Raw genomic sequence first — 16349 nt, 5'->3', positions numbered from 1 at the left:
TACCGCCTAGAATATTTTCGTTTTTTCTTGAGCTCCAAAAGATCATTTATTAATGTAACATCTCTAACAAGGGTCATGACATCCAATTTGTCTTTTATCATTTGTTTTTCACCATTAAGAAATAAGGGACTGACAGATTGATGAGCAGAAAAATTTTATATTTACAAGGGTTCTCTAAAATGAGAGATCAAAGTGCTTTTTGGGATTATTTTGTAAAATGTGCGCTCAATAAGAGATTATGCATTAATACTTTTATTTTAATTAGTTTTATTATTGATTATTTTATTTTTCAATTTCTAATAAGAATCATAACATCCAATTTATCTTTTGTCGTTTGTTCTTTGTCATTCATAAATAAAGAACTGACAGATTGATGAGCAGAAAAATTAAATATTTACATGGATTCTCTAAAAATGAGAGACCAAAGTGCTTTTTTTGATTATTTCGTAAAATATGTGCTCAATGTGAGATTATGTATTAATATTTTTTTCATAATTAGTTTTTATTATTAATTATTTTATTTACTAACTTTTAGTAACGGTCATAACATCTAATTTGAGATCCAATGAGATCCAGTTTATCTTTTGTTGTTTGTTCTTTGTCATTCATTAAATAAATAAAAAATTGTTTTTCTAACTGAATGTAAGGAGCGACATTAAAACTTAAAACTAACAGAAATTATTCTGTATGTGAAAGAAGCTGTCCCTTCCTCAATGCCCGCTCTTTAAGCTAAAGTGTTGTATTGTTTTAAAAAGTAGAGTTGTGAGAAAGAGTCAAACTTTAGCGTAAAGAGCGGGGCATTGAGGAGAGGACAGTTCCTTTCATATACGGAATAATTTCTGTTTGTTTTAAGTTCTAATGTCACTGCTTACTTTCAGTTAAAAAAAAACTTGTTTATTTTACTTAATTTCTGAAAATTTTGAATTAATGCAGGTTTTGATTTTGGCTCAACGTACATGAACAATTAAAACGAAATCTTCATATTTTTTTCATAATTTACTTTTTTGGCTAAATGGCTTTTTCAAAGTTTTGATCGGACGTTTTTGAAAAAAATGGGCGGGAGGGGGTGCCTAGTTGCCCTCCAATTTTTTGATCACTTAAAAAGTCCACTAGAACTTTTTTTGTAAGAACGTTTTTTATTAGTAATAAACATACGTGACTTGCAAATTAACTTGCGCATTAAACTTCTATATTTGTATATTTTTATTACGTATATGAGGGGGTTTGCCCCTCAGAACGTCTGTATACTTCCCAATAACCAATACTATATGTAAACAATGGGCAAAGTTCATAACTTGCGGCTCTTCTCCTGGCGACTGTGGGGGATTAAGTCATCCTCAAAGACATAGTTATTAGACTTTTAATACTATGATGAACAAAATGGATATCTTGAAATTTCGATCCGATTACTTTTGGGAAAAATGAGCGTGGGAGGGGGCCTAGTTGCCCTATAGTTTTTAGAGTCACTTAAAAAGAGCACTAGAAGTTTTAATTCCCGTCAGAATGAGCCCTCTCACGACATTCTAGGACCACTGAATCGATACAATCACCCCTGGGAAAAAACAGTAATCGTTCCTTACTACAGTTCGTTACCACGAACTGTTTGATAAAAAAAATAACTGACAGATTGATGAGCAAAAAATTTGATAGTTGCAAGGGTTATCTAAAAATTAGAGACTAAAGGGCTTTTTAGGATTATTTTGTAAAATTTGTGCTCAATGTTAGATTATGGATTAATATTTTTATTATAATTAGTTTTTATTATTAATTATTTAATTTACTAAAATCCAATAAATAAAATCCAATTTCTTTTCTGTCGTTTGTTCTTTATCATTTATAAATAGAGATCTAACAGAATGTTGAGCAGAAAAATTGGATATTTACAAGAGTTCTCTAAAAAAGAGAGACCAAAGGGCTTTTGTAGGATGATTTCGTAAAATGTGAGCTAAATATGAGATTATGTATTAATACTTTTATTATAAATAGTTTTATTATTAATTTTATTTATCAATTTCTAATAAGGGTAATGACATCCAATTTATCTTTTGGCTCTTGTTCTTCGTCGTTCATAAATACGAAACTGACAGATTGATGAGCAGAAAAACTGAATATTTACATGGGTTCTCTAAAAATGAGAGACCTAAGTGCTTTTTAGGATTATTTGAAAAATAAATATTTACAAGGGCTCTCTAAAAATGAGAGAGCAAAGTACTTTTTTTGGATTATTTTGAAAAAGATGTGATCAATAAGAGATTATGTATTAATACTTTTATTTTAATTAGTTTTATTATTGATTATTTCATTTTCCAGTTTCTAATAAGGGTCATAACATCCAATTTATCTTTTTTCGTTTGTTCTTTGTCATTCATAAATAAAGAACTGATAGATTGATGAGCAGAAAAATTGAATAATTACAAGGGTTCTCTAAAAAGGTGCTTTTTAGAATTATTATGAAAAATAAATATTTACAAGGGCTCTCTAAAAATGAGAGAGTAAAGCCCTTGATTCTATAAAATCTGAGCTCAATATGAGTTCATTTATTAATTCAATATCTCTCATAAGAGTTATAACATCCAATTAGTCTGAAAGCGAGGACTATGCTTTCATTAAAAAAAAGTAGTACTAAACCCTCACAACGAAAATATTTTCCCATTCTGCCAACCCCAGACAATTTATTAACCCCCTAGTGATTCATCACTATTTCTAGCGATTTTTATGTGGTCTAGTGATTTTCTTTTATCTAGTGATTTATAGTGAATTTTTTTAAAACTAGTGATCTTTTCCTAAATCTACTGATTTTTTCTAAATATAGTATAGGGTTAACATATTATGTAAATTAAGATTAACATATTTTGTTTATAATTTGTTTATATGAGTTTTGTTACGTTACTACGAGTCGGACAAACATTTTGGGGGGATGGGTTCAAACCCCCTTTCCTGGACACGGCCTTGCCTCTAGCCAGTTTTATGTAAATTTTTATTTTCAAACTGTTATTTTTTATGGTATTGATTTTTTTTTTTATGGCTCCAAATAGGAATTCGTTTCATTTGGGCTTGAGGTAGGCTAATTGATTTTTTTTTTAAATGATATTCTTATAGGATCTTATCATTTGTCCTTCAAAAAACAAAAGGAATTGGTGGTTTGATGAGCGCAAAAATTTACATGTGATGTAAATGTGACAGAATAAGTACCTATAATCCAGTATATTTTTATTTTTTCCCACTGTTTAATAAAAGATTCATCCCTAAGTGAACTGTTATTTATTGGGGTTAACACTCGGTGAAAAATCACAGGGTTTTAGTGATTCCTATGTTGATTTAGGGATTTTCTTCAATAATCTAATGATTGATTAGCTGATTTATAGTGAGTTTTTGTTGAGGCAATATAAAAAATCACTTAAAATAGTGATGAATTACTAGGGGTAGCCACTCTGCATGAAGGGTATGCATAAACAACTGTTCCCTGACAAGATCGAAAACAAATAATTTTCTTCAATTTTTCGCTCACTGGTCAAACTTATGCTGTGATAGCATACCGCCTTTGAATTAACCCATACGATATGCTTTATATTTGCGGATACTTTACCAAAACCTTTATCAAGGTCACTCTAATTTAAACAACCCTCTTGGGAAAAACAAACCAAAAAATATTTAAACAGTACTCATAACCTTGTTTTGATAAGCGTCAATCATTTTGGATATGGTATAGTAGAAAACACCCCAACTCAATTGAGCCTTGAACTGATAGAATTAGATTTGAAGATATTGATTCCAGAAAAATAAAATATCAAGGGCACAGTTTTCCGGTACGAATACATTTAAGACGGTTCAGGGGCAAAAAAAAAAATTCTTTTCGATATTCATAGTACTTTGATCTCTTTTTACACTTTTGTCTGAAATTTGTGTCATGTTGTGTAAGCCTTTGAAAAGAAAGATTCAAATTTGAAGATTTCAATCCCAGAATGAGCAAATTTTTGGGGGCAAAAATTGGGTGCATTTTTTAGTCTATCCGCATTTAGTCATTTTGCATTATGTATTTTGAATTATTTCAACTGGACTTTCTGTTGATTTGTTGCATTTGCTTTACTGCAAACATATATAAATATATATATATATATTTTTTTGGGGGGGGGGTAAATTTTTACAAGATCCTCACCTCATAAGATAATATACATTATGGTTTATTGACTCTCTTTTATTGTCATTTCGTTTGCACATTTTAAAATAAGCGAGGAAAGAGCAAGGTTTTACCAGTTTTTAAACAGGTCCATACTCAAAGAAAACGTCTATCTTGGAATTGGTAAATCTGGCATGGTAATTCTGACCTGGTAAATAGATAGATCTGAAGCTAGTAACTCTAATAATATAAGTGCTTTAAGTGCAGCTACAGCTGTAAGCTTGTCATAAAATTGCATCTTTTCCAGGAAACACTAACCAGAAAAGGAGTAAAACATTATCCTCCAAACACAATCCTTCTTCAAACTAACTCAAACGATCGCCAAAAGTCTTTTACTCGAACGAAGTCGAAGAAAGGTGTTCGCGTTATGTGCCCAAAAACGATAGTAAAATGTCCTACCTTTCTGGTGGTATTAATTTACTTAGAGTTAATTCAATAAGACAATTATAGTTAACAATAATCAATTGTTAATTACTACTTGCGTTCTAGGACACTAGATAATAAATAAATTTGGTAGATTTTTTTCGTGTTGCAAGTGCAGAAACAGCGAAAATGTAAGCATTGCTTGCTTATTATGTTGACATAAAGGCAATGCCGTATCCAGGGGGTTGAACCCCCCCCCCCCGAAATGTTTGTCCGACTCGTAAAAACGGAACAAAAGCGAATATAAACAATTTTTTTATGCTTTTTTAGACCCCCCCCCGACAAAAAAAATCCTGAATAAGGCCCTGCATAAAGCGTTAGTTTTATAGTTATCAGTCATTTTCAAGTGTGATTCAACCATAGATAATTTAACTTTGCATCAAAGAAAAATGTACTATTTCCAAGTTTTTCGGTGACTTCAAACGTATCGTCTACATGGTTTTCTCATATTTTTAATTTTGTTATTTCAAAATTGTGAATTTATTAGGGAAAAATCACATTTTCGTTTGTGTTGCCACGTTGAGCCGTGGATAAGGGAAACTAATCAGTGCGAATTGATAACGCTTTTTGTCCATGAAAATTCAAATATTAACAGTCTATTTCAGCTCGACAACTACAGCTCCTAGGACAAAAATACACCTAATATACCTAAATATACACCTAAACATACATCTAAATCCACCTTCCTAAGCATTTTGATCCTATATGCTTTTGGCTGATTTTTGTCCGCATTTCTTTTTTTTAATTAGGCATCCGCTAAAACTAAAAACTATAGAACTACATATTGTGGTCTTTTCACTTAGAAACTGATTTTTTGGTCTATTTTTTAAGATATATGTGATTGCATAAGTTCTAAGTTTATCAATTCAAAGAGTTATATTTCACATCCTTGGTGTTTTAAAGCTCAGTTTGAAACATCAGGCTGATTAATCCATCAAGCCAACAGATCTTTTTTTTACAATATATAATAATATTTTATTTTATTTATCACCGCTTCTGTTATTTAGAATATTCGTTCTTGTGGGTTGTTATGTTTTTTTCTATATTTGTTTTTCTATATTTGTTTGTCAATGACGACCTTGCCGGCCTACTTTACCTATTTAGCTACTTTATGCATGTTGTGTTGGTTTTAAGCTGTTTTCCCTTTAACTTGGCAATTATGTAAGGGTGCGACCTTACTGTGTAAGGTCGACCTTTATTATTCATCACTTTTATTTTGTTGTATAACTTTTCGTCACATCTTAAAAACCACTTTCTGATTTAACGCATGCAACTGGCTATGCTTGGAAGGAAATGCGTAGATCAAACGTCAAGTAAGAACAAGAATTGTCGGTCACAAAGCGTAACATACTTTTCCTACTTTTATGCCACAACGGCGAAAGTGATTTTCTGTTCAAGCTACTGTGTCAAAAATAACATTAAATGAAATGTCATTGAATTTTTTTTTATGACAGCATTCATGACATGAGTTAACTTCAAGCTTCTCACACATCGATATGCCAAATAATAACCTTTCTATTAGTAAAGTGCCAACTTGAGACTAATTATTGGGTGCCATAAATTTAGCCTATGAATAAGTCCATAAGTCAAAATCCAGTAAAATTGTAATAATTAAAAAAAATTAGTTCAAGCAACATCGATAAAATAGTGCAAAAGAGGAATAAGGACAAATTCAATCTAATATAAGTCTAAAGGATGCAAAACTAAAAACAAAAACAAAAACTAGGGACTGTTTTTCAGGGTTTCATAACCTCCAGGTTAATCCTCCTCCTAAGATCCTGGCTGTGCATTTATACCTGATATAGGTCATTCACCATAGTTGATAGCAGCAGGGGCAAGGAAACACGCGCTATCCGTTATTGGATTAGGCAACTTTATGTCTTCGGCCGTGATTCTTGTGCAAATAACCTTGCAGCCAGTTCGATATCTGCCCTACTGCTGTGCTGCCTACTTGTCTTGGCACCTAAAATCAGGCTCGTATCGAATATGTGTGGGGCCCGATAGAATATATATATATATATATATATATATATATATATATATATATATATATATATATATATATATATATATATATATATATATATATGCAGAAGCATCATAGCCAAGATTTTTGAACAAAACAACAAATGAATGAGAACTGAAAGTTTAATATATACAAAAGCATCATAGCCAAGATTTCTGAACAAAACAACAAATGAATGAGAACTGAAGTATATATATATATATATATATATATATATATATATATATATATATATATATATATATATATATATATATATCTATATATATAAAAATAAGTTGTCTGTGGATCTGTGGATCAGGTGACGTCAAAACTGAAAAAACTAAAAAAAGGCAAAAACTACAAAAAAAACTAAAAACTAATAAAAAAAATAAAAAAGCTAAAAAACTAAAAAAACTAAAAAAAGGCAAAAACTACAAAAAAAAATAAAAACTAATAAAAAAGCTAAAAAACTAAGAAAACTGAAAAAAGGCAAAAACTACAAAAAAAACTAAAAACTAATAAAAAAAATAAAAAAGCTAAAAAACTAAAAAAACTAAAAAAACTAAAAAAAGGTAAAAAACTAAAAAAACTAACTACAAAAAAAACTAAAAACTAATAAAAAAAATAAAAAAGCTAAAAAACTAAAAAAACTAAAAAAAGGCAAAAACTACAAAAAAAAACTAAAAAATAATAAAAAAGCTAAAAAACTAAAAAAACTAAAAAAAGGCAAAAACTACAAAAAAACTAAAAACTAATAAAAAAAATAAAAAAGCTAAAAAACTAAAAAAACTAAAAAAACTAAAAAAAGGTAAAAAACTAAAAAAAACTAAAAACTAAAAAAAAACTAAAAAAAAGGAAAAAACTGAAAAATAAGCTAAAATAAAGGTAAAAACCAATAAAAAACTAAAAAAAAACTGAAAAAACTAAAAAAGGCAAAAACTACAAAAAAACTAAAAACTAATAAAAAAAGTAAAAAAGCTAAAAAACTAAAAAAAACTAAAAAAACTAAAAAAAGGTAAAAAACTAAAAAAAATAAAAAATAAAAAAAAAAATAAAAAAAAGGAAAAAACTGAAAAATAAGCTAAAATAAAGGTAAAAACCAATAAAAAACTAAAAAGAAAAAAAGGAAAAAACTAAAAAAAATTTTCATCTGAAAAACTAAAAAAAAACTAAAAAAGGTAAAAACTAAAAGAACTAAAAAAGAAAAAAATAAATGACGACACTCAAAGAGAAAGCGACCAGGATAAAAGGAATGTTCGATTAGCAATCAACAAAGCACCTGGACACAGGGAGTATAAATGACGACCAGGACATAAGTAAAAAAAAAAACTAACAAAACTAAAAAGAAGGTAAAAACTACAAAAAAACTAAAAAGAAAAAAAACTAAAAACTAATAAAAATACTAAAAAATCTAAAAATCTAAATAAACTAAAAAAGAAAAAAAAGGAAAAAAATAAAGGAGAAAAACAAAACTAAAAAACGAATGTATATACAGACCGGGACACCGGGATACAAATGACGACCGGGACACAGGGAATATAAATGACGACCGGGACACAGGGACACAACTACAACGGGGACACCGGGGGAAACAGGGGGATATAAATGACGACCGGGACACCGGGACAGGGAATGGTCGATTAGCAATCACCATCAACAAAGCTCAAGGGCAATCATTAGAATCATGAGGTATAGATCTGAATACAGATTGTTTTCCCATGGACCATTATATGTTGCATGTTCAAGAGTCGGTAAACCTGACAATCTATTTATATGCAAAGACAATGGGACGTAGCATATATATATATATATATATATATATATATATATATATATATATATATATATATATATATATATATATATATATATATATATATATATATATATATATATATATATATATATATATATATATCTATCTATATTCACAGGTGGGACATAGGGACACAACTACAATGGCGCGTAACTATTATGGCGCGTAACGACTTACGCGCGCGGGGGGGCTTGGGGGGGGGCGCGAAGCGCCCCCACCAACTAGGTGTTGGGGTGGCGCAAAGCGCCACCCCAACAGCTAGTATATATATATATATATATATATATATATATATATATATATATATATATATATATATATATATATATATATATATATATATATATATTGACGACACGACTGCCTGTCCATGGATTATTCTTTATGGTTGATTGTGTGTATGGTTATGCTGTTTGACCTATGTGATTGTATGGATGAGTAGGGTTATGGCCTCATTCAAGTGCTGATCTATTGAAATCACTAATGTAGGAAAACAGTCTTCCTTTTCTCCTTCTGTCTTTTTTTTTTTTTTTTAATGTGTTTATGCTGTTGCATTGGTGATTTCTCTTTTCATTATATCTATATATATATAAAAAATAAGTTGTCTGTGTGTGTGTCGAGTGACGTCATGTTTGTGTGTCGACTGACGTCATTTTTTCGACTGACGAAATTACAGACCGGGACATCGGGACACAAATGACGACCGGGACACCGGCACATCTATCTATATATATAAAAATAAGTTATCTGTGTGTGTATGTGTGTGTGTCGAGTGACGTCATGTTTGTGTGTCGACTGACGTCATGTTGTCGACTGACGAAATTACAGACTGGGACATCGGTACACAAATGGCAACCGGGACACCGGGACATAGGGAATATAAATGACGACCGGGACACTCATAGAGAAAGCGACCGGCACACAAGGAATGTTCGATTAGCAATCACCATCAACAAAGCACCGGGCGCAAATGACGACCGGGACACAGGGAATATAAATGAAGACGAGGACATAAGTAAAAAAATACTAAAAAAAAGGTAAAAACACCAAAAAAAACTAAAAATAAAAAAAAATAAAAACTAATAAAAAAAACTAAAAAAGCTAAAAAACCAAAAAAACTAAAAAAGAAAAAATAAATAAAACAAGGAAAAAAACTGAAAAATAAAGGAGAAAAACAAAACTAAAAAAATAAAAAAAAAATAAAAAGGTAAAAACTACAAAAAAAAACTAAAAAGAAAAAAGGAAAAAAAACTAAAAAAACTTAAAAAAAGTAAAAACCAAAAAAAAACTAAAAAGGAAAAAAGGGGAAAAGCACAAAATTTTTTTTCATCATGTACCAATTCAAAAACGAATGTATATACAGACCGGGACACAAATGACGACCGGTACACAGGGAATATAAATGACGACCGGGACAAAGGGACACAACTACAACGGGGACGCCGGGGGGACAGGGGGATTTATAAATGACGACGGGGACACAGGGAATGTTCGATTAGCAATCACCATCAACAAAGCTCAAGGGCAATCATTAGAATCATGAGGTATAACTAAAAAAAAACTAAAAAAAGGTAAAAAACTAAAAACTAAAAAAAAAGACCAATTCGAAAACGAATGTATATACAGACCGGGACACCGGGACACACAACTACACCGGGGACGCCGAGGGGCACAGGGGGATATATAAATGACGACGGCGACACAGGGAATGGTCGATTAACAATCACCATCAACAAAGCTCAAGTGCATGTTCAAGAGTCGGTAAACCTGACAATCTATTTATATGCACCGACAATGGGACAGCGAAGAATGTTGTATATTCGCAAGTTTTACGTAGTAAAAAACATATATATATATATATATATATATATATATATATATATATATATATATATATATATATATATATATATATATATATTCACAGGTGGGACACAGGGACACAACTACAATGGCACGTAACGACTTACGCGCGCGGGGGGGCTTGGGGGGCGAAGCGCCCCCACCAACTAGGTGTTGGGGTGGCGCGAAGCGCCACCCCAACAGCTAGTATATATATATATATATATATATATATATATATATATATATATATATATATATATATATATATATATATATATATATATATATATATATATATATATCAAATATTAAATAACGCGCATCATCAGGTAGGTAAACTTCTACATAAATTAAAAAATTAAACTATTCAAAATACAAAACATTTGTTGGATACAGATTTACCCCACCGAGTATGAATACATGAATTTACATATTTCTTGTTTTTATTTTGTAAATTCTTCTAAAATTGAAATCTACACCAATAATCGTCGTAAATGCTAAACTATTTAATCTATCCTGATTCATTGTCGATCTCAGACAGTCCTTTATTAGTTTAGCCTGGAAAATAATCTCTCTTCAGAAGCAACGCTCCCTAGAATTGTTGAAAATATTTGGAATACAATAAGCAAGATTTAGAAATGCCATTATTCTACCATTATGCGATAAAAATTTCAACATTTTGAACGTAACTAAAAAAAAAAATATTATGAAGGAAAAATTGGAAAAATTTGAAATAGATTTCGAAACTTTTATTTCTTCAACTAACATTATTCTGTCTATATCAGCTTTTTTAACCTTTAATACATCATTTTCTGTTAACCTGGAATTAGTTGGAGAAATTTCTAGTTCAACTGCATGTTTTTGAAGTACTTGTTTTTCCGTAATTGAAATTAACCCAGAAGACCCTTCATTATGAATTTTTAATTGTCCAAAACAATCTTTTAGTGATTCTGTAGTTTTATTGAAAACGGCATTTGAAAAATATCTTGTATGCATTTATCGGGTCTTTGATAGGTTCATCATCTTCTTCATATTTTTCTTTGTGCATTTTGAGGTTAACACGGGCCTTTTCAAATGTGGGGCTCGAATGGGCACAATCGCTCAAATCGCCCTTTATCTGGCCCTGCCCAAAAGTATCCTATTGATTAAAAAAACAATGCCCCTGCGTATACATCTTCCTTTTGGAAGTAACTAAGAAATATCGATAAAAGTATCTAGCCATGGTGTCTGTAAAGCTCGTGTTTTGAAAATAAAGAACCATAAGAATGAAAAGGACAAAAGCAACTTTTACGAGTCCTACTTAACATAATGTAGACAAATATGGTGAGAACAATTTTTGAAAATATATCACTGATGACAGACGGATGAAAGATGACATACGGCACCACCAGAGAAACAATCTTTACGAAATCTATCTTTCAGATGGTATTTTTGTAAAAAAAAACTCAGTAAATCTATGCAAGTTGTAATTTCTCATTTTGAAATTATTTTGACATTTACTTTTCATTCAGTCTGGTAGCAATACACACGTAAAATGTTTGTACATCAAACATAACATAATTTGGATAACAATATTGTGATTACTAAACTTAACAGTAAAAGCTAGTAAAATTTAGTGAAAGTTTCTTTGGGCTGGGGCAATAAAAGTAATAAAAAAAAACTTTATTTTGTAATTTAAAAAGAAACTTGGAGTTTTAGAGGGAAGGACAGGGCCCCAGGGTCCCACGTTTCTCACAAAGGGGGCACTCTAGTTTCTAAGAAACACTGCATAGGAACCAAGTCATTGGTAAAATTCTTAAGGCTATAGATCTATGGTACCAAAAGTTTGATTCTCGATATTTCGATTGGTCAGAATAGAAAACACAGTGTCGTAAACCAATATTAATTAGCTGTGCCAACTGAATATTAAACACTAGAATTATCACCTTGTGTAACTATGTGACGCAAGATGGCAGTATTTTTTCTTCAAGCAGGATTCGTCCAAGTTTCCTGAACTATTATTTGTCTATCTAAATAAACAGTTGAGAAATCTAAATTTGCGAGAAGATTCCTATGACATATAGCGCTATCTAAGGAGTTATGCTTATAAAATATTTCAGATGGTGTTACTGTACAACGACCAGGTTTTAATTTGGAATTACAGTGATTCTTATTTCTCTATCAATCTTGTTAATTCGATCCATTAATTTTATTGACCAAATTTATTGATCATTTTTTTCCCTAATTTATTCATTCTTATAAATTCTTATTAGTTTGGAGCTTCCGGCAATTTTTTTTTTAATTAAGTCACGAGATATCTTTGTTTCCAAACTATACGTTTGATGCTCCATGGGTCTAAATGGTAAAAAATTTCCCGGCTCACTCTAAAGTGAAATTAAACTTGAAACAATTAACTTTTTGTGAAGCAAAACACCCATCATTCAAGATTAAAATTGAACTAAGATTGTAATATTTTCATAGTCCAGTGCAAAAGTTATATCGTAGATACAAATTTGGTCTATTTCGAAATTTGGACCAAAATTAGGAACTTGTATGAGATAACTCCTACCAAATATTCTTCTAATATGTTTCTCTGGCGCTCTATTCAAGTAAAATACATCTAAGTATGATAAAAAATATAATATTTTAGCAACAAATTGGACTATATATTCGCACATCAGGGGAAAGGGGGTAGGTAAGTATAGAAAGTCTCCATGCCTAGTGCTTTAGGTAAAATTTTTTTATCATATTAGGTAGTAAGAATTGTTTTCTGACTTCAAACTGTCCAAATACATTACCTCCAACCCCCTAACGGGCAAATATGTAGCCCGAATTACATATTTGCCATCTAATCTGTCACTTATCTTTGTTTTGTCTCACGCTAAGTGAAAGAAACTAACAGCTTGAGCGGTAGGGGGTTTATCATACAAGTACCCAAAATTATAAAAATTGAACATCTGAAAATACATATAAAAATTAAAAATCCACTTACTGTCAAAATCAATATTGCGTGAAAGTTTTAATTATGAAGCATTCCCCTCCCCCTTCCTATGATCAATTTCATCGACCCGTTACTTGACATTCATAAGCCAAATTTCGCAATTTCGGCAATATTTCAGCGAATATCGATTCTAAAGCTAGATGTGACATGATTGGTCAAAACGAAATTTATAGCCCTATATTAACCTCTGCAACTGGAGACGCTCGATCGATTAGTTCTGTCCAAATCTAATCCAAATTTTTGTTTCCTAGATCATATATATATATATATATATATATATATATATATATATATATATATATATATATATATATATATATATATATATATATATATGTATATAATCTAATAACTGTATTAACTGTATAGCATACCACTTTCCGTTTTACCGCAGCTGATTGCCAGAAAAGAAGAAGAACTTGGAAATTCGGAATTAAAATTTTCGATACATTAGAGACGTCCCTCTCAAGCAAAAAAAAAAAAAAACAAACAACCTCCGCTTCAAACAGTTTACGTCTTCTTGAAATTTGTATGATGATATTCGCTTTGTAATTCTTCGCCAAAAATATTGTTAAGCCAACCTAACTGCTTTCAAATAAACTTTAATATTGTCTAATAATAACCGCCTATTGAACTTGTAGCGCTACCTATTTTACGCCTTATCTTTCTTTTTAAATTCAAATGATTGTAACATTAATCCTAGGTTTTTTTTTAACTTCAGGGCCAAATATCGTTATAACTATCCCGTTATAGCTACCAAAAGCTAGTAAAGTTCAGCCTTTTACAGTCTCTCATTTTTTTTTATCATCTTAGGGGACCTGAAAAACGCCATCTTAACAACATCTATTATAGATGGTTAACAACATCTATTATAGTTGGAATCCCAGATATGGATGTGCTGTTGAAACGCTTTCTCGCTCTACAAATTTGTATCAGTGTAACTGAAAACGGAACAAATTGCATCCAATCGAGGGGAGAGTCTCCCCACTTTGGGTTCATCACCGATCCATAACTACATTAAATTATTTACTATTTGCTTCTATGGATAAGCAAACACGTTGAAATTATGAGGACAAGAAGCTTAAAGTCTTGTTTAAGTGTTCAGTAAAATAAACAAAAATATATCAAATTAATTCTAGGTGTTATAGTGATAAAATAAAATGAAATTTCAGGGCCCTATCTAAAGAATTTACTAATGATACACGAGGACTGAGCCTATAATAGAGGCACAGAGAAAATATTTTCCTCCGTTGTCTTAGAAAAAAGAAAACAAAATCTCAGCAATAATTTACTGATCGCAGGTCGGTATCCAAATCTATCTCCTAGGGTAAGCTTATCTATTCTACTGATCTAACTTAAAAAGATGTCACACAAAACTTTGAAAAAACCGTAAGTAAAAAGGCATACCTGCTAATGTTGTGGCGGAAGACGACCTGGCGTTGACAATGGACTCCTGAAAAATAATAAGGTTTTGTTGAAGATAAAAGAGAAAAGAAACATTATGACTCAAAAGTTTAAAAAGCGGAAGTAGTAGGCTATAATAGGAGATTTAAAAACAGCAGGCTATAAAATGATAGCAGCCTGACTTTTGCACATTTAATATAAACCTTTTTGCCATTATTCGCTTTAATCTTGCTTCAAGTTCACTTTGTCTGTCTATAAGGCCAAAAGGAAGTCTGACCTGGCTTGAGTCCACCCTCAAAAAAAAATTATATAGCTCAGTGAAACAACCAAGCCTCTTAAAACATATTATTGTAAATATTATTATTGTTAATTGTTAATATATTGTGTGTGTCATGTCACACCTGTTTTTCTGTTATTATTAATATATTGTAGCCTTATAATTGTTATTGTTAACACAAAATTCTAGGGGTGGGAGTAATGAACAGGAACACAAGGGAGATGCAGTAAGTTTGACACTCAAACATTAAACATTAAAAGATTGTGCTTATACTTCTGAGCCACATTGACCTACAGTAAAATACGGATCAGAAATATAGAGAAAAACAGGTGAATTAAGTAAAAACAAAAACATTCCCATTTATTTTAGAGAGGATGAAGCCTTCGCCCTTGTGAACATGTGTTTGACAAATGTACAAATTGCGAGATTTCGAGGAATTAACATGTCTGCATAGAAAGTGTAGACGATTAATCTGACACATAACTTAGGTGAATTTTATTTCCACTGCAATCTAGCGTCCTAGAGGAAAACAAGGTCAAATTCAATGCTACAGGTTAGTAAAGTAAATTATTATGTTGGTATGACCCAAGAAAAAAAGAAGAAAGATAAGCAACACTACACAGGACAAAGCCATCGGAAGCCAACCTATCATAAAGCTGTTTCAGTCTCTTGGTTACATTAGCTCAAGGACCACCAAATCTTGAGGGTGAAGGCGACAGGCAGGATTGCACACCAGTCCTAAAGTTTCCAGGAGTAGGTAGTAGTATTTCATAAATATTACTGACAGCTTTTCGTTTTCCATACTAGTTAATACCTGCAATCGGAAGAGACCCTAAAGTTGGCTATCTTAATTTACTAAATATTCCAAAATAGGTAAATTGTCTTATGTACTTGTATGATATACCATCGACCACTCAAGTTGTTCATTCATTGCATCGATTTTTTTATCGGTTTCTATCAGCTTAGCGAGATGCAAGACAAAGAGAAGTGACAGAATAAATGGAAAATATATAAGTTGGGCTATATTTTTGCACATTACGGGGGTGAGGGTAAAGTATTTGGAAAACAATTCATACTATATAATATGCAGAATAATTGTACCTAACCCAATAGGCATGCAGACCCACTTTACTTTACCCCCCCCCCCTCTAATGTGCAAATATATAGCCCAAATTTGTTTCTAAAGTATTAAATTTTTATCATACTTAGGTATATTTTATTAGGATTGAGCGTCAGAGAAACAGGTTCTACTTAGATGAAGAATATTTAAGTCGGGGGTTTATCATACAAGTACATTGTCTTGAAAAAAAAAACATTTTCTTTTTGATTGACGAAGAATGGCGCAAACTTTGGTTTCAAATAACGAACTACGTGCGTCGTTCAATTAGTGAAATTAGTGATTTGCTAAGTAATGGTAGC

At 31.1% G+C, this 16349-nt stretch overlaps 1 protein-coding gene across 5 annotated transcripts in view; it reads right to left on the bottom strand.

The window, feature by feature from the left end:
• Positions 1-16349, bottom strand: part of LOC136031795 (rho GTPase-activating protein 7-like) — a 259438-nt gene that overhangs the window by 77821 nt on the left and 165268 nt on the right. For all 5 annotated transcript variants that reach the window (XM_065711587.1, XM_065711584.1, XM_065711588.1 and 2 more), the window contains one exon: positions 14657-14702. In XM_065711587.1, the coding sequence (XP_065567659.1) occupies positions 14657-14702 (46 nt within the window). The remainder of the gene's footprint in view (positions 1-14656; positions 14703-16349) is intronic.

Source organism: Artemia franciscana, chromosome 10 (assembly GCF_032884065.1).
Source record: "Artemia franciscana chromosome 10, ASM3288406v1, whole genome shotgun sequence".
NCBI classification, from domain to species: Eukaryota; Metazoa; Arthropoda; class Branchiopoda; order Anostraca; family Artemiidae; genus Artemia; species Artemia franciscana.
This window is presented reverse-complemented; position numbering and strand designations above follow the sequence as displayed.